Source organism: Gigantopelta aegis, chromosome 9 (assembly GCF_016097555.1).
Source record: "Gigantopelta aegis isolate Gae_Host chromosome 9, Gae_host_genome, whole genome shotgun sequence".
Lineage (NCBI taxonomy): Eukaryota > Metazoa > Mollusca > Gastropoda > Neomphalida > Peltospiridae > Gigantopelta > Gigantopelta aegis.
The window spans coordinates 78,308,630-78,333,915 of NC_054707.1; the positions used below are offsets into that span (position 1 = coordinate 78,308,630).

At 35.5% G+C, this 25,286-nt stretch overlaps 1 protein-coding gene across 1 annotated transcript in view; it reads right to left on the reverse strand.

Annotated features, from left to right (window-relative positions):
• The window catches only part of LOC121382287 (phosphatidylinositol 4-phosphate 3-kinase C2 domain-containing subunit alpha-like), a 54,838-nt gene extending 42,082 nt beyond the window's left edge, over window positions 1-12,756 (reverse strand). Inside the window, exons 1-6 of the mRNA XM_041511856.1 lie at window positions 12,704-12,756; window positions 6,856-8,022; window positions 6,538-6,614; window positions 2,961-3,109; window positions 2,353-2,476; window positions 1,454-1,565 (exon numbers count right to left, since the gene is read on the reverse strand). Of these exons, the coding sequence (XP_041367790.1) occupies window positions 1,454-1,565; window positions 2,353-2,476; window positions 2,961-3,109; window positions 6,538-6,614; window positions 6,856-8,010 (1,617 nt within the window). The 5' untranslated portion in view covers window positions 8,011-8,022; window positions 12,704-12,756. The remainder of the gene's footprint in view (window positions 1-1,453; window positions 1,566-2,352; window positions 2,477-2,960; window positions 3,110-6,537; window positions 6,615-6,855; window positions 8,023-12,703) is intronic.
• Window positions 12,757-25,286: the final 12,530 nt, after the last annotated feature.

Genomic DNA, 25,286 nt, shown 5'->3' on the forward strand with positions numbered 1-25,286 from the left:
GGATTACAGATGGCAGGAATACATCTAATGTACATATTGTATTCATTCGGATCAGAAAATAATGCAAGAAAATAGATGTTCGGGTAATTTTGTCATTTAAAAATAGTTTTTTTCAGTAATTAATCAAAAATAAATATGTTAAAGCTGCATGATTATTCCAAATATCACACCTATTAAAACCTCCAACTACAGTAGGCTATAAATAAAATATAGTCAGGAATATTGGTGGCTGCCAATAGTTTTGATGGTTCATTATGAAAATCAGCATGGCCGATGGATTTGAAATTCCCACACCTGGTAAATTGAAGACACCCACACCCAGCATACAGGATTTCCTCTCAACACTAATGTTCAGGACATTAAGTCATTACTTCATACAGGTACAGTCGTTTGTGTTTCCTTCCTCAGACAGTGTATTTTTTTAATACTGATATTTCTTTGATGTGCCTGTTAAGGTCTTCATAGTCTAGGGGTCAATCAAGTGCATGTGTTTTAATGGAATTCTTTAAAGGGGTAGAGGTACTCTGACTATCTTTGTTGTGTCTATATATATACCCGAGTACACACACCCAACTGAAAGTAAATATCTTCAGGAGTTTTATTTTAAAACATTTTGTTGTTTAATATGACATATTGCATTTGTACAAAACTATATGCAATATATATGCTTTTTGAGGTGTACATTATATTAGGTTGTACTGTAGAAACAACAGTATCAGTGAGGTTGTCAGTTTATGTCAGAATACACCAGATCCTGGTTGTCATAAAGACACATAGCTGGACACTTTTTGAAAAATGTATGTTATCAGTATAGGTAGTACTATACCAAATAACTTCCGGCTGGGTCAAAGCTCGAGGTGCACCCAACTTTTGATAGAGAAGTGAACACCACAAGTCCTGTGATTGGTTATAAATGTGAGTGTGTTGGTTGTAAAAAATAATAGTTTCATCTGGGTAAAATAAATGTGCAATTTTATTTCATCTAGTACCAATGTGTCAAGTAGCATTGTGCTTGAAACATGTATGGGGTACCTGTAAAAAAAAGTACTTGAATTTTGTGCGAAACTAGGGTAGTCATAGACGCTACCCGTTATCTCAGAAACGAGCAGCTTGACCCCCATTTTTTTCTGATTCACTTTAAGTGTAAGGGGTGGTAGTATTTATATCCGTGGCGTTTATGTCGGTTGATACGTTGCAGGTAGGAGTTTTAGCCGCATATGTTACTATTGTCGTCTATGGGATTTGATTTGGTAGTATACACCCTATATGGATATAAACATGGAAATAAACTAAAAATTATACATACATACATACATACACACATACATATATACACATGTATTCTGAAAATACCGTGTACTTATTAAAATTCCTGTATATGGGTACTCTTACTATAGGTTAGTTACTGTGCAGTGTTTGGTCTTGTAATGTCTTAAAGAAAAGGTGGACTCACAGTTCTAAGGAAGGGATGTGCGACTTCCTGTTTGTGAAGCATTTCAAACTTGATGTCCTTCCCCATCTTCAGACACTGGTGTGTGTACTCAAACGATGACAGTGGAAGATCACTAACAAACAGTACTTAATGCTAGTATTATTTTCACAACACATACATGTACTTACAAACCTCTTTATACCTATACGTAGTATAACTTAATGGAACATTTTGTTTTAAAATTTTAAATAATGACAACTGCTAATCAAGGTGAAAATTGTTTATTTATTAATCTTAACCTGTATGATCTTCACCATCTCTATCTTCTAATTTTTTTAATTCTTTTTTTAAAAAAGTATTTAGTTCTGACAACTGTCAATCAAGTTGAAAACTATATATATGAACCATAACCTGTAAATGATCTCCTATGTATTTTTCTTCTCAAAACACAAAGCAACTGTGTAACAATGAAATCACACATCCCCATCACCAAATTAGTAATAAAATAAAGAAAACAAATTGGGCCTAATTTTGTAAAGCAATGGTTCTTTATTTGTACCATAGATGCAAAATATAATATAATAAAACAGAACCTAAAAAATGCAGACCAAAAAGGATGGATGAAACTGTCCCACCTAGTGAAGTGCTCTTTTACACTTAAAAAAAAACAAAATTCACCTATTTATCTCAATGTATAGAGTTGTTGTCATAAGAATTTGGTAAACAGAAACACTTTTTAAATCGCCTATACATTAAAATCTTTCAAAAATAGTGACTTAAGTGTTAATATCCATACAAATATATACATCAGTATGTTTTAAACCACGATGGCATGAACTATTATAAAAGAAAAAACTAACAATAACAAACATGCATAATAATTCAGTGATAAAGGTAATCACATACATGTGGTAACTTACCTCAGCAAGTATTCCGATCGGTCGTACACTTTGAGGACAAAACTGTCTGTTGTACACAGCTCAGTGTGTCCCAGCGATTCGTTACACAAGACCTGACTGATCACATGGTTGACTAGTGAATTACCTGAAGATATAGACCAAAATCAATACACAGACCCCTGTGTAGATATACAATCAAGATACCACACCATTATTACCAATGCCCTGAACAGCTAGAGATGTCTGTTGAGGTCAGGGTTTGTATGCACATGGCAAACCATACAGGGCCCATATTTTCGAAGCTATTAGCACTACGATATTGTAAAACCAACATAAAATGCTGTAGTGACGTCATAGCCTATGGTGGTGTTACGATTTCATAGCGATAACATAGCTTTGAAAATCCCTAGTCAGATTATTATTCAGTCTTGAACAAGGATGTGGTTTTTTTATACATACTTTCCCCATACAGGAAGGAAGGAAATGTTTTATTTAACGATGCACTCAACACTCCAGACAGGATTACACAAACTACAGCCTTTAATATGTATAATCAATTGTATGACACTGGACAGGTTCCGACAATAGCAAAAGTAACCTGGACTGACGGCTATAGCTACTATACTCACTATCACAGGTAAAGTGGACAGGCTCTGGTGAGAATATGACATAAATGACAACTTTGATGGACATGGGCTCCAAGCAGTTCTCACACACAGGACTCATGATGATACCAATATTTGTTTTGGAATCAGTGGACTTGTATTGGGTTTTCAACCTGTAAAAATAATATAATATTCTCGTATTAAAGACAACAATAGGTGAAAATAATACCTAAATAAAATTAAAAAGCCCCAGTAAACAAATTACACCTTTAAAATCCAAGGCAATGTGAATTGAAGTCCTATTTTGATGACCATAACTTTTGAAACCTAAGACAGTCATCAAGCATTGTAATGTATTTAACATATTTCAATAAATGAAGGGTTCATTTTCACTTATGTAAGCTGTATTTTGGATAATTTGCAGGGTTGAAAATGAACATGAAAATCATGGTCACCAACAGGGCCAGTTGAAGAAAAATCTTACTGGCCCTTCTCAAATTCAACTAGCCCTCCAAGTATCATTATTACAGGGATGAAAATGAACATGAAAACCATGGTCACCAACAGGGCCAGTTGAAGAAAAATCTTACTGGCCCTTCTCAAATTCAACTAGCCCTCCAAGTATCATTATTACAGGGATGAAAATGAACATGAAAACCATGGTCACCAACAGGGCCAGTTGAAGAAAAATCTTACTGGCCCTTCTCAAATTCAACTAGCCCTCCAAGTATCATTATTACAGGGATGAAAATTAACATGAAAACCATGGTCACCAACAGGGCCAGTTGAAGAAAAATCTTACTGGCCCTTCTCAAATTCAACTAGCCCTCCAAGTATCATTATTACAGGGATGAAAATTAACATGAAAACCATGGTCACCAACAGGGCCAGTTGAAGAAAAATCTTACTGGCCCTTCTCAAATTCAACTAGCCCTCCAAGTATCATTATTACAGGGATGAAAATTAACATGAAAACCATGGTCACCAACAGGGCCAGTTGAAGAAAAATCTTACTGGCCCTTCTCAAATTCAACTAGCCCTCCAAGTATCATTATTACAGGGATGAAAATGAACATGAAAACCATGGTCACCAACAGGGCCAGTTGAAGAAAAATCTTACTGGCCCTTCTCAAATTCAACTAGCCCTCCAAGTATCATTATTACAGGGATGAAAATGAACATGAAAACCATGGTCACCAACAGGGCCAGTTGAAGAAAAATCTTACTGGCCCTTCTCAAATTCAACTAGCCCTCCAAGTATCATTATTACAGGGATGAAAATTAACATGAAAACCATGGTCACCAACAGGGCCAGTTGAAGAAAAATCTTACTGGCCCTTCTCAAATTCAACTAGCCCTCCAAGTATCATTATTACAGGGATGAAAATTAACATGAAAACCATGGTCACCAACAGGGCCAGTTGAAGAAAAATCTTACTGGCCCTTCTCAAATTCAACTAGCCCTCCAAGTATCATTATTACAGGGATGAAAATTAACATGAAAACCATGGTCACCAACAGGGCCAGTTGAAGAAAAATCTTACTGGCCCTTCTCAAATTCAACTAGCCCTCCAAGTATCATTATTACAGGGATGAAAATGAACATGAAAACCATGGTCACCAACAGGGCCAGTTGAAGAAAAATCTTACTGGCCCTTCTCAAATTCAACTAGCCCTCCAAGTATCATTATTACAGGGATGAAAATTAACATGAAAACCATGGTCACCAACAGGGCCAGTTGAAGAAAAATCTTACTGGCCCTTCTCAAATTCAACTAGCCCTCCAAGTATCATTATTACAGGGATGAAAATTAACATGAAAACCATGGTCACCAACAGGGCCAGTTGAAGAAAAATCTTACTGGCCCTTCTCAAATTCAACTAGCCCTCCAAGTATCATTATTACAGGGATGAAAATTAACATGAAAACCATGGTCACCAACAGGGCCAGTTGAAGAAAAATCTTACTGGCCCTTCTCAAATTCAACTAGCCCTCCAAGTATCATTATTACAGGGATGAAAATGAACATGAAAACCATGGTCACCAACAGGGCCAGTTGAAGAAAAATCTTACTGGCCCTTCTCAAATTCAACTAGCCCTCCAAGTATCATTATTACAGGGATGAAAATGAACATGAAAACCATGGTCACCAACAGGGCCAGTTGAAGAAAAATCTTACTGGCCCTTCTCAAATTCAACTAGCCCTCCAAGTATCATTATTACAGGGATGAAAATTAACATGAAAACCATGGTCACCAACAGGGCCAGTTGAAGAAAAAATCTTACTGGCCCTTCTCAAATTCAACTAGCCCTCCAAGTATCATTATTACAGGGATGAAAATTAACATGAAAACCATGGTCACCAACAGGGCCAGTTGAAGAAAAATCTTACTGGCCCTTCTCAAATTCAACTAGCCCTCCAAGTATCATTATTACAGGGATGAAAATTAACATGAAAACCATGGTCACCAACAGGGCCAGTTGAAGAAAAATCTTACTGGCCCTTCTCAAATTCAACTAGCCCTTCAATGATCACACTGAAATTTAACTGCTCAGCCAAAGTAAAAACTAGAATGTTCTTTATTGAATAATAACAATATGCTCACCATATATAGTCCGTTTGCTTCACCGGTAAACCAATAAATTGGCATGTAACTTCATAATGAAGAGTTAAAATTCATATAAAAACAAGTTATTCAGTTTTAAACCCATACCAACTCAAATACCATTTTTTGAAAAAGAAATCCAGTATAAATAAAAATGTTCTTTACAAATTACCATTAAATTATACAGATTAAATCTCATTTTTAATACAGGGGTGAAGAAAAAATGTTAGAACAGCCAAGGTATGCAACTTGACATGCATTGTCTATGAAGTAAAAGATAATGCAGTACAAAGAGACTAAAGGTAGAACTGCGCATGCTTTAATAAACTAGTCTGGGAGTGGCAGTCCTCTTTGTGGCGACCCAAGAGAGATGAAATATCCAGTGAAGGATTTCCTCGAGAGTTGCTGTCCTATTGGTACCGGAAAATTCCATTGTTATTTTTTATATATGCACAATGGCTTATGTTAGTGTAAGTTAAAACTACAAGATAGATTTTGATTTTGTCCCAGAATAATATAAGCTAATTAAATATGATTAATTTTTACCATATTCATTGAATAACAACTGTCAAAAAGTAGATCTACTAAATAATTACGGCTTATCTAATAAGCTGACGACTTCCAGAATTAAAAAATACATGCAATATCTGCAATATGTTTTGAGCTTTATTTTTAAAAAGACCTGGCCCAAAACCACATAAGCGGAGTCTGGCACTGTCAAAATATAATGGATGTTCTATGTCTTCTGCTGCTGTAGTTTACGGCAGCACAGACGCGGTGTGTTTTGTCATGTTTGATTCAGTTTTAGTGTGCTTCTTTTTTAACTGACCAGTACTATACTCGCCAGACTCTAAAATAGATGGTCGAACAATGGACTACACAATGTACCTTTGTAAAATTCTTAGTTGCCCTTAGCCAATAAAGGTTGCTGCAGGCGACCGACGACTGCTAATTTTCAACCGAACAATATTAAGTGTATAAAATAAAAACATACTCTGCAACCATCTGACAAAAAGCATTGGATTCTTCATCAATAAATATCCGTTTCCGTAGTTTCTCAGGTGTACTCGCCTGCAAATAATAACAAAATAAAATTTACAAATAACATCAATTATTCTAGCTTACATAAAATGTTATTTAAATTTTTTAATAAAGGCAACTGTAAAAATGGAAGCTACATAATAGAAATTAGGTACTACTTTGTTAAGTATTTTATTTTGAAGCTTTCAGTTTCCTAACCAGTTTGAAATACAGAATATTTTTGCATTCATTTAAATTATCATTCTAAACATTTAAATAATTAATTACAAACCTTGCTCAAAGATTTCCATGATCTTTGTTTTCCAGGCAGAGCTGGCGCCTGTTCTTCAGCTGGAACAAATTCATCACCAAGCACTGGGTACAAATGTTGCTTAACTTCTGTTCGAGATCCATTTTCTTTAATTAACCAATCCGTAGAGAAATTAAAAGTCCCTTCAGAATTGTCAGAATCCCTGTTAAAAGCTTGTGGAAAGGCATCACCAAATGAGTAACTCACGGAATCTTTTCTTGAAGGACAGGAGATAGATTCCTGTCGGCCCCGTGTGTAAAGAGGATCAAAGTAGGTCAGAGTAAAATATTCCTGCTCCACTACCGGCTCATGATGGAAGCTCATTAAATCTCCTCCATTTGTGGGTGGGTCTCCTCCAGGTCCGTAACTGTGGAACACATTGTTACCATTAGGTAAATCATACGCTGCGTTCACATTGATTCCCGTGTCTAACACTTCACTCCAGCTCGCAGGCCGAGGAAGATGGCCAACCGTCTGTGTATTCGGATCACTAGACAGATTGATATGTGTTTGTGGAAACTCAAAGTTAGGTCCACCTGGTGCTGGTGGTGGTACTATGTCCAAGTTGAATCCAATAGGTGGCGGAACAGATGATGTGTTGGGTCCAAAGATTCCTGGATTCCACCCGTAATCCTGAATGTTTCGGTTTTCAAAAGGATTTGCCACAGGTGGCCTGGGTTCTGCAGAGTAGGGCAAGAAAGGCTGAGCTCTGTTAGGTGTGACATCAATGAAAGCATGTGAAATATCAGGATACACATTTTCCTTTGACCGAGAAGATAAATCCTCCATGGATGAGCTATATCGTTTACAGGAGTCTGACAGAGTCCTGGTGAAGTCAATACCATGTAGATCAGTAAAGACCCCACTAGAATCATTGTTTTTACTATTCTGGGGCAGAAAGGAATTTGCTTCTGGTGACAGTGATATAAGGACATCTGACTGGCCTGAAAACTTGTGTTTGGGAACGGCAATTGAATGAGTTGATATAAGACTGCTTTGTCTGGGAGGAATAGGAGGTCTGTCAGGCTGCTGCTGCATGCTGCCTCCTCGACTAAGAGCTTGTCTCCGGGATGGAACCGGTGGTGCACTTATGTAAACTGGAAAATCTGAATCACGAGATCCTGTATTTGCAGCCATCAGTGAAGAGCTCTGAAAACAATGTATATCATTATATATTTATTATTATCCATATGGTTCAACATAAAAACCATACAAAGCACATGTGTAATATCAAGTAATCATGTGACTAACGAATGACGTAATTTTAAGAAGCGACCTCATAACATGACGTTGCTTTCCCAATGCTCTGTGTAAGTGAAATTTGTAATTATATGTTATATTTCATGAATAAAGTAACATTCATTGTAACTTTATTTTATTTTGTCATTGACTGATCATCAGTTACCAAAATTACCAGTTTTGGGGCTGTTTTTTTAAATAGAACTAGTGATACCGAAAGTGATCCACAACTACAAAAAGTGATTTGAAATTACTGTAACTGTGTTGATTTGACTAAACTGTATTTCGTGACAAAGTTTCTCATGAAATACCAACATATAGTACTTGTATACTAATAAATATTTATTTGGCAATGTGCTCTAGTGATATCGTTTAACAAAACAATCGTGAATTTGAACTTTTATTTACCATATTTTGCTGTGTATCAAACAAATAAATAGACCAATATGGAACTTACATTGTAATAGAGGCTGTTAAAAATACTGGTTAAATAACACAATGATTTGGTTATGAAGCCTAGAATGACCGACGAGTTTTCATTAGTATCGCTTTTTTTTTTACTCTGTGTATTGGTCGACCCTTCTTCTCACGATGGTTGTCTTTGTTATGTAATATTGTTTCTGACCTGACACACACAGGCGGATACAATTCCAACCCCTGCAATTAAGAAAATGTCTACGGCAAATAATTTGGCACGGAAAAATATTGTCCACGGCTATTTCCATGGCAATTTTGTTTGAAACTTTGGATTATAAGTAAATTTTAATGATTAGTTTGTTATTTGTGTTGTTTGCCAATATGATGTAAGATTTATTCATACCAGTGGCGGTATTCGTTGATTAAAAGTGACGTAACATTTAACATGCGAATGACATGTGCACGTTCAAGAAAAATAGGGTTGCAAAGGGATGACAATTTATCATATACAGCGTAGTCAGTCAGCAGTGACATGCCAGTTCAATCTTTATATTTTAATTATATTATATCATAGTGTCAGAATATATTTTTTGACTTGTCCAAATAAATAGTTTGTTTTATTCAAGTAAAAGGACAATGTTTTTCATTGCTCAAAATTAAACTTCATTGAACATTTTCACTTGTCCACTGGACATTTTGTTTGTCTGAGCAGATTTTCGCTTGTCAGGACAAACAGACAAATGCTTATTTCGAATACTGCAAAGTATAATTTATTTTTTACAATAAGGAAAAAAATACATCTTGAAAAAAAAATCAAATATAGTCAACGGCAAAATAATTACTACACAGAACGAAAAACTCCGCGGCAATCTCCACAGCATTGCTGATTTCCGCAGGCAATTGCAGTGGTTGAATTCACAAGTTTTGGTGAAGTACATGTGATCCAGAACTGATTTAATATGTGTAGTGAGTGAAAAATGGGGCTATGGTGATCAGATCTAAATGAAAAAACATACTGTCATGTCTCCGTCAGACTCACCATTCTTAGACCCAGCTTTAGTAATAAGTGGGATGTCATATTTATTTTCAGGGCTCAAACTTAGTGACGGCACAGGTGGCAATTGCCATCATTGAGATATAAATTGCCGTAGGCACGGAGCTTCACCGATGGCACTTTTGTGCCACTGGTAAAGCTCCTCAACAATGACAAAATGTATACACTTGGTGTACATTATTTGCCAGTATTTAACATTTGCATATTTGAAATATGTCTTCATACAACAAAGTAACATTTCATTCAAGTTTATTTGCTGCAAAAGTCTCTTTTAAAAACATTGCCTTAGGCAGGCTTTTTGACTATCGCAATTCGTTTTATAAAACTGCTGTGGGAGACAAATTCTTAAGTTCAATCCCTGAATATTATATATACAATTAAGGTTCAAGCACGCTGTTCTGGGTACACACCTCAGATATTTGTACTGTCTGTCCAGGACAGTCAGTTGGTGGCAGCGTTCAAAATACCCGGTAAGCACTTGTCTGTTTGTCCTGACAAATGAAAATTTACTCGGACAAGCATAATTTACCTTAGTAACAGCGGACAAGTAAAATTAAAAAAAACAAAAAAAACAGTATCATAATTTTTAGCAATGGTTGTACTTAAAAAATAAAAAACGAAATCAGGGAGTCTCATCACAAAATGTTATACAAATATTGTAGTTTGAGAGTTAAATAAACATGGTCTTGGTAACACAATAACCTTAGCTCGTGAATATTCGGAATACCTTGGAATTTATTTGATCAACAAGTTATATTCGATATCATTCGTATTTAAAAAAAAAAAAATTAAATATTGTTTTGTTGTTCAAGTTTAAAACAAAGTAGGTATCTGTTTACAAGTCAGTTTTCCTTTGATTTTATGTGAATTACTGATTACATCATCGATAATGTGATAAAATGAAAACCTGTTAGACGGGTTACTCTATGATTAAAAAACATATTAGTTAACATTTATCATTTATTATTTAGGTGTAAGTTATATTTACATATATCTCCGCTGTGAATTTTATGAAATAAGTTACTTAAAAATAATTTTATATGACAAAACAAAATTACGATTGATCAACAAACCCATGAAAAGCACAATCACATGGTTTCTTGTTGATTTGTTATCAGAACAAGTCTGGAAATAACAGGCCCTTTCTATATAAATAAAGGTTAAAATATGCTTCGTCTCCCCACCATAGAGGTTTTGACCATTTCCCACTCCAGATATCATTCCTAAGTAAGAGTCTAGTCATGGATGTTGCCCGGTACAAATGTGTCATATGCCAAGATTGGATAAACAAAAATTTAATAAATATTAAGAGTAATTATTTCTGTGTTGAAGTAGTGCGATATAGTACGTTTTAAAATGCATATTTAAAGGTTTTTTTGTTTTTGTTTTTACCATAGCATGCATGTGCTTATACTTAAACTGTTACTAGAATGCCTTCGCATTTTCCGTAGAAAAAGAGTTTCCCATGTCTATTAATAGACTCGAGGAAGCCCTATAGATGCATTGGGAGTGGCTCAACGACCAACGCGTGTTTATTTAATGTAAATTATAAGTCTGAAACTACATGGTTCCGCAGGTAGCAGTTCTCATTTATGGCAGAATATTACCTTGAACAAGTCTCCGGGTTAGTTCAATAGTTGTCACCAAAGTACCTTCACTTCAGCTTGTGTTGTGTTTTTGACAAATGTCAATTAAGCAACCAAAGTTAAATGGAAACCTTTATTTTAAAGTAAGTAAAGTACATCATATTCATTATATTTATCACTAGCTTTGTTATTATAAAGTTATTTGAGTTGCGAACGTGATTGAAATTTGTTTACATCTTGTAGGCTTTCCGCATTGACCGGACAATAATGAATTTTATGTTTTAGTTGTTAAGTTTTTTAACGTGTCTTTGACAAAGTAAATTCTTTGGCTAGGATTCATGGAAAGATGTCGACTGTATTTCATTTTCAAATGAAATTGCAACATGTCAAAAGTTCGACAAAACATCAACTAATTGCATAATTTTATCCACTTTTGATTGTAGTTTTTATTTGACAGTTTTATTACTTTTTCCATATTTAATAGTGAACAGAATACAACAAAGATGTTTACATCAATCCCCCTGTAAACTGGATACCCATCGAACTTACTTGGGCCCAATTTGGCACATGGGTTTAGGCTACTGTTTCACTGCATTATGTAAACTTTACGTCGGGCCTACTAGTACATGTAACAACACATGAATAATAAAGGACAACAGTAACATTATTTTAACATTTAGTGACAGGCATATTTTCATTTATAACAGGTCATTTCGTCAAGCACTGCCAAACAATTATTTCCAAGTCTTCAGCTGAAAGTGAAAGTTGAAAACCATGGCAGTGACGTGTTCTGAATGGAATGTGCTCAAGAACAATTTAACTTGTTTTCATTGAATCCTAAACAAAAACAATTTTTTTTATGACTTTTGTTTCATGCTGAAACTATCTCGACTGCAAAACATTCTACAATTTGTTGCAGTGACCCGAGTCATGAAATTACATGCAATCTTAAGTGAAGAGTAATAAGCGAACTGGTTTAGAAAAAAAAGGTAAAAGGGGTTTAACTTTTCCTTCTGCATCCACCTCCTGCCTTACATAGATGGACAAGTGGAAATATTGGTAGACAAGTAGATTTTGTGGGTATACTTGTCCGGTGGACAAGTGCATTTTTTTTCTTATTTCTATCACTAAGTGGTTAATTGTTAGTGAGAAAGAAGTAGTACCCGTACTGGGAGGCGATCCCAATACCTACCAGCCTGACCGCGCATCAGGCGAGCGCTTTACCACCAGGCTACGTACACGGTACAGCACTGTGTAGATGTTGGATCCCTTTTATTTAAATGGAAAAATATCCGCCCGGTACCCCCTTCACCTAACCCTAACCCTAACCCTAACCTTAACTCCAACCCTAACCCCAACCCTAGCCCTAACCCCAGCCATAACCCCAACCTTAACCCTAACCTTAACCCTAACCCTAATCCTCAACCCTAACTAAAAATAATAATGGAGGGGACCGGGCGGATATTATACCTTATATGAGGATGATTTTCACAAATAATTACAATATTCATACGGTAAACAATATCAAACTTACAATCAAGATACTACGACGAATGACATCTTTCAACTACACAAGGCATCCATTTTTATTCTTTTGGGTTTTATTTTTAGATTTGTCCATTCAATCGATAAATATATACTCAGCAAATGTAGCGTTTTATGATAATAAATGTTGCCGTTAAAATACAAAGAAAATGTTTTAACTTAATATGCCTAATACCTTTATCTATCAGAGTTATATTACTATTTTATCAAATTACCTTACAAACGTTTAGTAAAAGAACGTTGTTATGGATTGGTATGTAGTCAGGAACGATAATTCATGACATTCCCGAAGAGTAAAAGATACCAGGAAGTGGGCGGAACGCCACTTATCTTTAAAGGAGCAGGTTCATACTATTTACTTTGTGAATTTAAAACTATTATTTTTGCTTTGATTGTATGCTTATTATATGCTGTTTTGTTTGTATCCAATATTAGGAATTTAGCGATTGGAAATAAAAATGTGTACCAATAATATATATCAGTTTTTAAAGCAACTAGCTGACTGTTTCAAAGGTAGGCCTACATTATGATTATTGTTTTCGCAGTCAGGTTGTAGGTAATGTACATTTAAGTTAATGAAAAAAATAATATTTAATAGTTGTAAGTGTTTTACACTTCATTCCTATAATAAATAAGTACGGTTAGGGGCGTTAAAGCCCGATTCTCGCTACATATGCAGTAGCCTATATTTAAAAAAAAAACAAAGAGAGAGAAAAAAGAAAAGAAAACAACTTAAATAATTACACAAATGGAGACGATGCAAATGGACAAATCACATTCAAAGTATACTAGTAATAACTAAAATAAATACATGTTCATTTGAAGGGCACGCACATACGCTGTTTTTTGTGGGTTTTTTGGTACGAGCGGCATGCGTTCTATGTTGTGGCAGCTCACCCTCTCATTCACTCTTTCTGTTTCTGTCTGTCTATATACGTGTGTGTGTGTATATATCAATTTCGAAAACGCAAACACTGAAACACTGTGTGTGTGTGTGTGTGTGTGTGTGTGTGTGTGTGTGTATGTATGTGAGTGTGTATAATAAAAGCTCGCTGCTGTTTCGTTTGATTTTATGTAGCGAGCATCATATATGTATCTGCTGGTGGTCTCTCTCTCTCTCTCTCTCTCTCTCTCTCTCTCTCTCTCTCTCTCTCTCTCTCTCTCTCTCTCTCTCTCAATCATGATATTATATAATAATGATTATACGCTGTCATAAGTGTTGCTAAACAATTATTCATTTCATTTTATTAATGTGCATCTAGAATTCGGGACGGGTACGTACGTGTTCGGAATCCGTATGGCGTAACATATTAGATGCTGGAAACCTAACAACAGATCAGCTTAAGACAGAATAATAAGCGGTTTACACTTGTTTGCATGAAGTAAGTCGTTATAGGTCTACTTGGAAACAGGTTTCACTACACATTTCGTGTACAGATGGATCAGAAAACTACCGGTTTAAACCGTGCATTCAAATACATGGTATATATGGTCTCTGACTGTTCTAGGGCGGGATGTATCTCAGTGGTAAAGTGTTCGCTTGATGCGCGGTTCGTCTGGGATCGATCCCCGTCGGTGGACTCATTGGGCTATTTCTCGCTCTAGCCAGTGCACCACGACTGGTATGCCAAAGGATGTGGTATGTGTTGTCCTGAATATCGGAAAGTGTATATAAAAGATCCCTTGCTACTAATGGATGTATGTCAGAATTACCAAATGTTTGACATCCAATAACCGATGATGACTAATGTACTAGTAATAAATCAATGTGATCTAGTGGTGTCGTTAAACAAAACAAACTTTTAACTGACTGTTTTACAACAAGACAGCTGAGGCTCAACAGCAAGACCACTAGCTAGTAACAAAAGAACCATGATATTTATTCATTTGAAATAATTACTTAAAATGAATAACTGGCCGATCCAATCAAATAACTCGGCGATCACATTTACAATCGCAAATATCATGAAAAAAATGTATACATATCATTTTTCAATATATTATTTTCAAGCTACCACGAAGGACTTTGTATTTAAATCATCCAACTGGTTTGACTACCTTAGTACCGTATTTTTAGTTTTTATAAGGAGCTTCCCAAAATTGAAAAAATAAAAAATTGAACATTTTTGGAAAGATTTTTTTTTCAATTTACTACTTTTTCTTCCATATTGTTTATATATTGTTTATTTGAATTGTTCCACTTATATCGACTGTGATATGACTACGTTTTCTCTCTTTTGTAGATATTTATTAGTGGTGAAATAACATTAATTCAATTAATTCCTTCTTTGAAGAGGAATAACGCTATTTAAGTTTAATCAGATCTGTAAAGATCAAACACTGTATGCTCTCTCTCTTAGTTTTTTTTAATTCTCAACTCATTTTGGAAACGCCTCATCCACTCTCCTCTCTCTTGCTCTCTCTCTCTCTCTCTCCACTCTCTCTCTCTCTCTCTCTCTCTCTCTCTCTCTCTCTCTCTCTATACACACACACACTCTTTCCTCTGCATGTGCATCTTGTACACACACACACGTACGTACGTACGTACGTACGTACACACACACACACACACACACACACACACATACATACATACATACATACATACACATACACACACACACACACGTGTGAGTGTACCGCAAAACGTATATCATAATATGCGGAAACAGTTGTGAGACAATTTCCGATGCTGTATTAAAACATAATACATGCTTTCAAAACATGAAATAAAGAACTCTAGTAAAACATGAAATTCAGCATTTCCACAAAAAAAAGTACACCAAGGTGAGTTTCAAGTATTACAATAATTATATCGTATGAAAATAAGCTCGATGAAAAACCACTAGTATAAAAACGTGTATCACAATGCCACGACTGACACTCCAGGAGTGTGAACGCACTTTTGGCATGTGTCAGGTTTGAATGTCTATGCACAACAGTTTTGATGCTAATATTTGACCAAAAAATGCGACTGGTAAATCGCACCCACCAAACAGATTCCATAAAGGATCGCCCCAGGCCGCACTCAGACAAGCTCACTGTTCGACGTCGGCTGCTTGCTAAACCCTCGTCCTGATCGTAAACCTAAAATAAACGGTGTCCTCCCATTTTGCCTACAACCCACTTTGCCTACACTCAGTTTTCCTACAACCCACTTTGCCTACACTCAGTATGAAAAGATGCCATCCCCAGTTAAAAGTGGAGCATTCCATGTATGGTCACTATGTATAAAAATAACATGACAAAATAATATGACAAACACATATTTTATTATAAAAACGATTAACATTACACAACAAAAACAATTAAACTATAAAATGACCTCACAAATATTAAACAAATATTTTGTACAAAGTTGAACTTTAATCCTATATCAAAGAATCATGAAGGCCATTTCACTTTGATCACATATTAAAGATCATAGTATGGGATCATTGGACTAATACTAATCACCATAAAGAGCATGAAATCACCTTTGTGCAACTAAGCCCCAATTGCATTACTTATGTTCATTATAATCTTAATTGTTTATGTAATACAATATTTTTATATTGGTTTGAGACACAAAATAATAGGGATTGTCCCACTATGAACTGGGGATGTCACTTTTGCACACTGTAGGCAAACTGAGTGTAGGCATACTGGGTTGTAGGCAAAATGGGTGTAGGCAAAGTGGGTTGTAGGCAGAATGGGAGGGAACCAAATAAACCCTCACCCGTGTACACTTTTTGGATTATCTGTTGTCTACCAAAATGACCAAAGGTTTGACATCCAATAGTCGATGGTTAATAAATCATTATGTTCTAGTGGTGTCGTTAAACAAAACAAACTTGAACTTTTTATCTATTGTTTACCAGAATAAATCCAAGTATGCAAAATTAGTAAAATATATCATTTCTTCTCGTATCCTTTTGACAAATGCAAATGAGATAGGTGCGCTTTCGAGTTCAGTGTGCGTGCGCGTGCGTGCTGGTGTGTGCTGGTGTGTCTGTGTGTGCGCGCGTGCGCGCGTGCAGCTTGTTTTAATGTTCTTTATACAGGCGCCGACTGAAGTAAATAAATAAATTCCTTATGTTATATGAATGAATGAATCTTTAACGACACTCCAGCGCAAAAATACACAACGGCTATTTGTTGTCAAACAAGGTAAGTATATAGATATATTATTTTCATTCACAATAAAATTTCTATAATAACGTAAAACTACAGTGTAAAGAGCTGCGGGGAAAAAGTATAATACAATACAAATATCAAGGCAAGTATATTTTAAAAATCGTTTAAAAATCACAGTGTTTTAAAAACTTAAAACTTAATTCTGGATGGATCCATTCAAATTACTGTACGGGACACCAACACTGACACGGAGAAATTCAAAGAAGACTTGGCAGCAAAATCTACCTTTTCATTGCCAACATGGCTCGGTACCCAACAAAATATAACATATTTATTGGCAATGGATAAAAAGATTCTTTCGTATCACCTTCGCAACTCTACCGGCCTCGGTGGCGTAGTGGTTAGGCCATCGGTCTACAGGCTGGTAGGTACTTGGTTCGGATCCCAGTCGAGGCATGGGATTTTATAATCCAGATACCGACTCCAAACCCTGAGTGAGTGCTCCGCAAGGCTTAATGGGTAGGTGTAAACCACTTGCACCGACCAGTGATCCATAACTGGTTCAACAAAGGCCATGGTTTGTGCTATCCTGCCTGTGGGAAGCGCAAATAAAAGATCCCTTGCTGCTAATCGGAAAGGGTAGCCCATGTAGTGGCGACAGCGGGTTTCCTCTTAAAATCTGTGTGGTCCTTAACCATATGTCTGATGCCATATAACCGTAAATAAAAATGTGTCGAGTGCGTCGTTAAATAAAACATTTCTTTCTTTCTTTCTTTCTTTCCATCGCAACTAAGGGTAGCTCCAATTGCATGTGCTGTAACGCTTGGAGACACGAAAGTGAGTCTGTAAAAATAATACATTTGGATGCATATGAATCCTTGTCTGCCATATAATGAAATTGTTTACACACATACATATACACACATATACGGAAGAGGGATTGACTATTAGTAAGACGTACTGTCCAAGAAACCAGTCAAACAACAAAACATTAAAACAAATTATGTACAAACTATGAATATACAATGAAGAATGACATTATCCCAACCCCAGAATATGATCTTCGTATGTCCATGATTCACAAATTTGAGCCCACGAACTGTTTTGAAAACTCCGAGCCTAAAAATAATCTATTGCTGCAGCCTGTTGTGTCTGTATAATTAATTAACTCATTTAAAATTCACTGTGTCATCGGTACCATCACGAATAACTCATTCAGTTTGATCTTGATGACAAACCAGTCAAGTCACTAGTCGCCATCTGCTTGGCTGGTGACATCTCCTGCCGACATCCTAACAGTTAGCCTAGCTATACCAAGCTAGCCTGTAGACATTTCTTGCAGAAGGCTGCTGGTCACATCACTGTCAACTCGTCAACCTACATACTACTTACAAGGCTCACAAAGCTCACATCAGGCTCAAACTCAAGGCAAACTCAAAGGCTAAAACAAAACTAACTACAAATAGGCTCACTTAATATAACACAGTAATACAACAATAAAAAATAGCCATAACCCCGTGAATAGCACAATATTTATTTCTTAAATGCACAACCAAAACTAAGCGTAGCCTTCCAGTAATGATATTCTGTATTAATATACAGTACAATGTATAAATAAATAAATAAATAAATAAGTACAAACAATTAAAGTTATAAATAAGTACCACAAATAAACTACAGTTAAACTTCGATAACTCAATCTTGAAGACTGGGACGAGGATATAGTTCGAGTTTCAGGGAGTTCGACTTTTCGAAATTGTTATATAAGAGTTCAAAACTGTATTGCAGCTGGTTGATTTCGCTTAATATTGCAAGACGCGTGCGCTTCCGAAAATTATGCATCCCCAGTTGAAAGACGAATTAATATATCACTTTCACCACACCCCAGGCCACCCCATCCTATCTCATCCCACCCCAACCCAGTTGTTGGTATCTTCGACGCTGTGGTACATTCATTTTGCGTATATCGTAAAACAAGTAAATAACAAAACAAAAAATATAGCCCAGATGAATATATGCTTGGGCAGGGGCGTAACTAGACTTTTGAAATGTGTACTCAAGAAAATAGCGAAACCACTCAAAATCGTGCCATTCAGTCACTAGTAATTCCAATCTGTAAAACTTATTTTCTTACAAACGCTTGTATTGGTCAAATTCGTATGACGCCATTACGACTGTCATATATTCATATGAAACCCAAGCTTTGAATGACGTTGGGGATTCCCCTAAAGTGGAGCGTTAATACGTTGAGAATATTAGTCGGGTTGCCGGATGCCAAAATTTGACCTAACCTTGAACTAGAGTGCATACAATGTTTTATGGTGGTTTTATGTCATTTAGGGTATCCTGAATCAGAAACTGCATGATGACAGTTTGTCATCATTGAGAACAAATTTTTACGGCCATTTTAATAACATCTCCCCCAGGCTAAAAAAATACCGTTTTTTAGTTAGGCCTACTGTGTCATGCTATAGTGTTATAGGTACAAAGTTATTAAAAGACCTCTACGTATTTAGATACCTTATATAAACATTAAATAATAAACAAAAATATATAGCAACATGTAAGTGGAGTTTACTTGTGGCCATCTTGGTTTTCAAAATGGCCACCATTGTAAATTTAGTTTTTTCAATACTACCACTCCTAGGCAAAACTAGTGTTTTAAAGTGGTATAAAGGTAGTTAGACATGATTCCATGATCACTACATATACAAGAATATTTGTAACCTGTATGTTATATATTAAAACTATTGTAATATAACAATTTTATTTATTGAGTATATGTCCAAGAATCACTTGAAACAGTATCTTTCAAAAGAAATTTTTACCAAAAATCGATATTTCTTATAAAAAATTGACGAGTAACTATATAAAATCATCTGCATCACATGTATGATATATATGGTGAATTTTGTTACATATATAAACGCAGGCATGTTAAAACAGACCAGTAGCTAATTGGCTAATATAATGTTTAGGCGGTCACATTTTGCACATTATACATAGTACAGATGAAATAACATATTTAATTTAGTGCTTAGAAAGGGAAGTCTTAATCTAAATCTGATCAATATATTTAAAAAAAAATACTTATATGGTTCTTTGCTTTAAATATCATTCTATGCATATCTTTGTGCTCATTTAGTCTTACTACAGATGGTGTTGAAATCATACTCTATAGGTAGTACTAAACCAAATAACTTCCGGCTGGGTCAAAGTTCGAGGTGCACCCAACTTTTGATAGAGAAGTGAACACCACAAGTCCTGTGATTGGTTATAAATGTGAGCGTGTTGGTTGTAAAAAAAATTAGTTTCATCTGGGCTAAAAATGTATGCAATTTTATTTCATCTAGTACCACTGTGTCAAATAGCCTTGTGCTTGGAACATGTATGGGGTACCTGTAAAAAAAAGTACTCAAATTTTGTGCGGAACTAGGGTAGTCATAGACGCTACTCGTTATCTCAGAAATGAGCAGCTTGACACCCACTTTTTTGTGATTCACTTTAAGGGTGAGGAGTGGTAGTATTTATATCCGTGGCGTTTATGTCGATTGATACGTTGCAGGTAGGAGTTTTAGCCACATATGTTACTATTGTCGTCTATGGGATTTGATTTGGTAGTATACACCCTATAGACAAAACACTTTACAGTGATTTATGGTTGAATACACTCACGACTATTTAACTTATTTTAGAAACAGTTTTGTGAAGAGATTTCATATGTTAATGGCAGATTCGTAATCGTCACATCACACACTTTTAAATGTTTAAAATTACTTTTAAATTAGTAGATTAACGCATATTTGTGGCAGATATTTATAGAAAAAGGTTTTAATTTGAATGCGAAGTCCTTTTAAAATAATCATAAAATTTTAAGTACAATGACTGGGTATGCCATTTATAATTTCGCACCCACAGTCAGATATATTTACATTTCATGGGTTCTGCTAATCGTCAGCTTTCCACATCATGTTTTAACTTTTAACAGACTTTTGATTTTGGAAATTTCTCTTTTACTTGTAAATATAGTGTGCTTCAAGTGGTTCATGGACGATTGTATTGTTTCGTCTTGTATAGCAACCCGCTGTTCAGCTGTGGTCAGGTCATGAAGGTTTACCTCTTATTCTCCCAGTGCCTCCAGACCAACATCATGCTTGAACATGATATATTTATATATATATAGTAGGTGATGGTGTCACATTCTATAACAGCATGCACTGCAAGGAACTGGAGAGATTTGTCACCAAGACAAAACACACAGAAAGTGGTGTCTGACGATACTGATATATTTGAATTGCTGGTATTCTTCTGCTGGAAGTGGCAATATTTTGTTCAAATTTACATGACAAAAGCCTACGGTCCAGTGATTAAAATTACTGCCACAGCTAAAAAAAAACCCAATAACACTTGGGAGACCAATCTGTGCAGGTACTTGCAGTATATGACATCACCTGATGTAACAGAGACAGCTGCCTCTTTATTAAGGGCTGTATCAGTACTGTTGAAGCACAGCGTTGGTCTGAAGGTACATCACAGTATACATGAACAATAACGGTTTGGTAGTTTGCTATACAAAACGAAACAATATAACATTTATATGAAACACTTGAAACACTTGAAACACACCATCTTCCCAAGTAATAGATTCAAAGGTCGGTCTCCTACTTATCCTGCTATGGCTGAGCACACCAAGCTAGCACATCTACAAGGCATGCTGTGAAAAGCTACCGATCACAAGAACTGAATGTGAATATATCCGAAATTATAAACAGCATACCCAGTCATTGTACTGGCGTGTCTGCAGTGGTCCACCAGAGCTTATGGAAGTAATGACATGTACATGTACTGCTAAAAATACCTGCTTCATGAATAACTGTTCATGTCAAACAGCAGAGTCAACTTACAGCATTGTCTGCAAATGTATGGCATAGGACATGCAACAAGCATCAAACCATGCATGATGAAAATACAGTAATGTCATCATACATGAATATGATATTTCACTGTAAAATATGTCTCAAGGTAGGAGGCAGCCAATTCAAATTAGATGGTTATTTTAAAAAGACTTTGCCATTAAACCAAACCTTTTTTCCCAAAAAATTGATTCCAGTAATCCACATAACCAGTATGAAGATTGACAGAGTGTATGTAACATGATGATTACGAATCTTCCATTAGCATATAAAAGACGATAACAGTATTTCTGCACAGATTCCAAAATAGGTTACAAAAGTCGCGAAGGTATACAGTCATACACTAAAAACCTTTATACAGCTTCCTTAAATGAAAGTACCTCTGAATCAGCTCAGGGATGTGCACAGACGATATTTCAAGCAAGGAACAATAAGTATTTTAAAAATATATTTCTCAGATTATTTAGAGGAAAACGTCCCTATTGTTAACAAAGTTATTTAATTTTTACCGTATTTAAGATGCATAACGTAACCATGCAATGTAAACGTTCCATGGTCAATGAAATTCGACAGCTACCGGCCTATGCCTGCATTTACGTATGTAAATAATTTCAACTGATATATGGTACATGTGATTCAGGTGATTTTATTAATTTAACAGTTACTTGTTAAATGTTTTTAAAATGTAATTTTACTTTTAAAAGTACTCTTTTATTCCCAGGTTGGTTTTGGACCAGATAACCAATATATACAATTCTTTTAAAAGTATAGCTGGTGATATATTAAAATATTTTTAATATATGACATATCAAAATTGGTAACATTTTGGGTCCTGATTCTAAAGTTTATTAAAGGGACTAACCTGTATTTTCAGACCTAGCAAGACTTCTGTTTGTTCCCATAAGCGTACGTGACGGGGGTAGGGAGCAATTGCCCACCTTGTACTGGAGAAAACCCATCCAATTCGGGTAAAAACAATAGGGATATTCGGGCAGAATGAGCTAGTCTGAAATGTGTCCACCATGTATTTCCATCATTTTAACCACAATATTAGTCGTAATCTGTTTGGCAGTAATGCAAATATAAATAAACGTTGGTATCCAGATTCGTGCATTTTTATTTAATTCGGGCAAACATCAGCCTGCCCCACCAAAAAAATAAATACACATTCTGCATTTTCAGGTGCTTTTACACTTACCTTAAAGGCGCACACCCTAGTTCCATCCAGCGAAAATAAATTATAATTTGGTTAATCTACAAACCTGTAACACACTTAGATCACGTTTTTATCAAATGGAGTGAAAAAGCAGGTTTTATATCGATAAATACCATGGGAATCCCCATGTCCCAATTGCTTGAAATAATTTTGAAAGTTAGTATTCTGATGTCACTGGTAGATGTCGCTCGAAGCACAACAATGCCTACGTCACGACAAATTTCACAGAGTGCGCACAAACTTGGGGTGCGTTCTTTTCACCTCTCCTGGACATGTTCCAACTGTTCTGTCCTGGTTGTATCCCCTCTCCAGACATCGTAAGACTTGGCAAAATTATTGGTTTTAAGGGTTTGTAACGTTTTGTATTGAGACACTTACTTGTCTGAACTTTATTGTTACTGAAAATGTTCACGAACTGTGAAGAAAAATCTCACAAATGAACAACAACAAATCGGATGTTGATTGCGCGAACTGTGCACGAGAAAACAAACCGAACCAAAATGATAACGGTCACGTGGTATACCAACATCTGTGACGTTTACACAGGAAGATTCCCCCTAACAATAGATTGGACCTCGCTTGCTTAACGGTTTTTTTTCTCGACAGCACGTCTTGTGAAAAAATGCAAAAAATGCATTTCGTGGTTTTACAAACATCAGGATTACCAAAAAGCACTTCAGGTGAATGGAAATGTGTATTCTAAATAATAAAATGTAAGTAAAGTGCAATTTTATTTGTGAAAAATGGGGTTTAATAGCGAAAAACAACGCCGTAATGGTTAACAAATAGCCGTAACTAGGGTGTGTCCCTTTAAAATGTTTTACATATAAATACATTTGAAATGACCTTTGGTTGCAATTTTTGTTTTGTTTTTTTTGTTTGGCCGTTGTAAAAAAATATAAATGTTTACCTTCGAAATTATTTTAGACAAAAATAGATATTGAGATACAAAACATTGTAATGTCCAGAAATACATGGATTATAGAGATAATCACATTCTAAGCAAGAAAGCATAAATAAATTTTAATTTTAATTTTAATAATGCATTAATAATTTATTTGTCGACAACATTTTGAAACGGCTACAATCTGAGGATAGTCCAATCCCTTTAATACAAGTATGTATAGACTATTACTCTGGCAAAAATGCATGGAAATACTCTTAAAGTATATTATACATTAGTTAAAATAAAATCAATATTTTTTTTTTTTAAACTATGCCAAATATCATGTTCCTTGCAAGGTGTAAATTAGATTAAATTGGGATTTTTATTTTTAAATCTGTTATTTTTAACTTTCTCCTGTGAAAATCCTCCACCCAAAATGTTACCATTTTTATATTAAACAATACAGATTACAATAGTCTTGCTTATGTAGTGAAAGCATGCCCACCTACATGTATAAAACTTAAAACAATTGTTTTATTTGCCTGGGTGCGGTAATATTGTAAAAAGAAATGTTTAAATGGCGGCCATTTTCAAAACCAAGATGGCCGTAAGCAAACGCCCCTGAAATGTTGCTATAGCGGGTTTTTTAAAATTATTATTCTTTAGTATTTGTAAAAGGTATCCAAATAGGTATGGGTCTTCTAATAATCTTGTACAAATAAAACATTATAACATAACGCAATGGGCCTAATAGAAAAAAACCCAGTATTTTTTCAGCCTGGGGTGGTGCTTTTAAAATGACCGTCAAACAAATTGCTCAATGATGACAAAGTGTCATCATGCAGTTTCTGAATCAGGACACCCTAAATGAGTTAAAAACCATCATAAAACATCGTATGCACCCTAGTTCAAGGTATAACCCATATTCTGCCCTACTTCTGTGCGATTGTTGAAAAAAGTGTACTCAAATAGCTAAATTGCGTATAAGCAGAAACATTTTGTACTCAAATGAGCACATTGCGTACACGTAGTTACGACCCTGTTGGGCATATAGGCTACATATATTTATTTACAAAAAAAAGAAAGAAAAAAAAGAAGAAGGTACTTACTTACATACATATATAAATAAATAACAGATAGTAAATGCTATAATTAACGTTGACGTATTATAGATGTCAAAACATGACGGAACGTAACTAACAAATAAAACACTGAATGCCGAATAGCACTAAGTACATTTGTATAACTAAATCAATTACATTGCATTTGAGACTGTGGGAAAGCACTCACCTGATCCGCGTTCGGTCTAGGATTTATCGCTGTTGGTGGGCCCGTTGGGCTATTTCTTGTTCCAGCGCGCGCACCACGAGTGGTGTATTAAAGGCCGTGGTAAGTGCTATCCAATATAACCTGAACAAAACTCTTTAACAAAACTCAATAA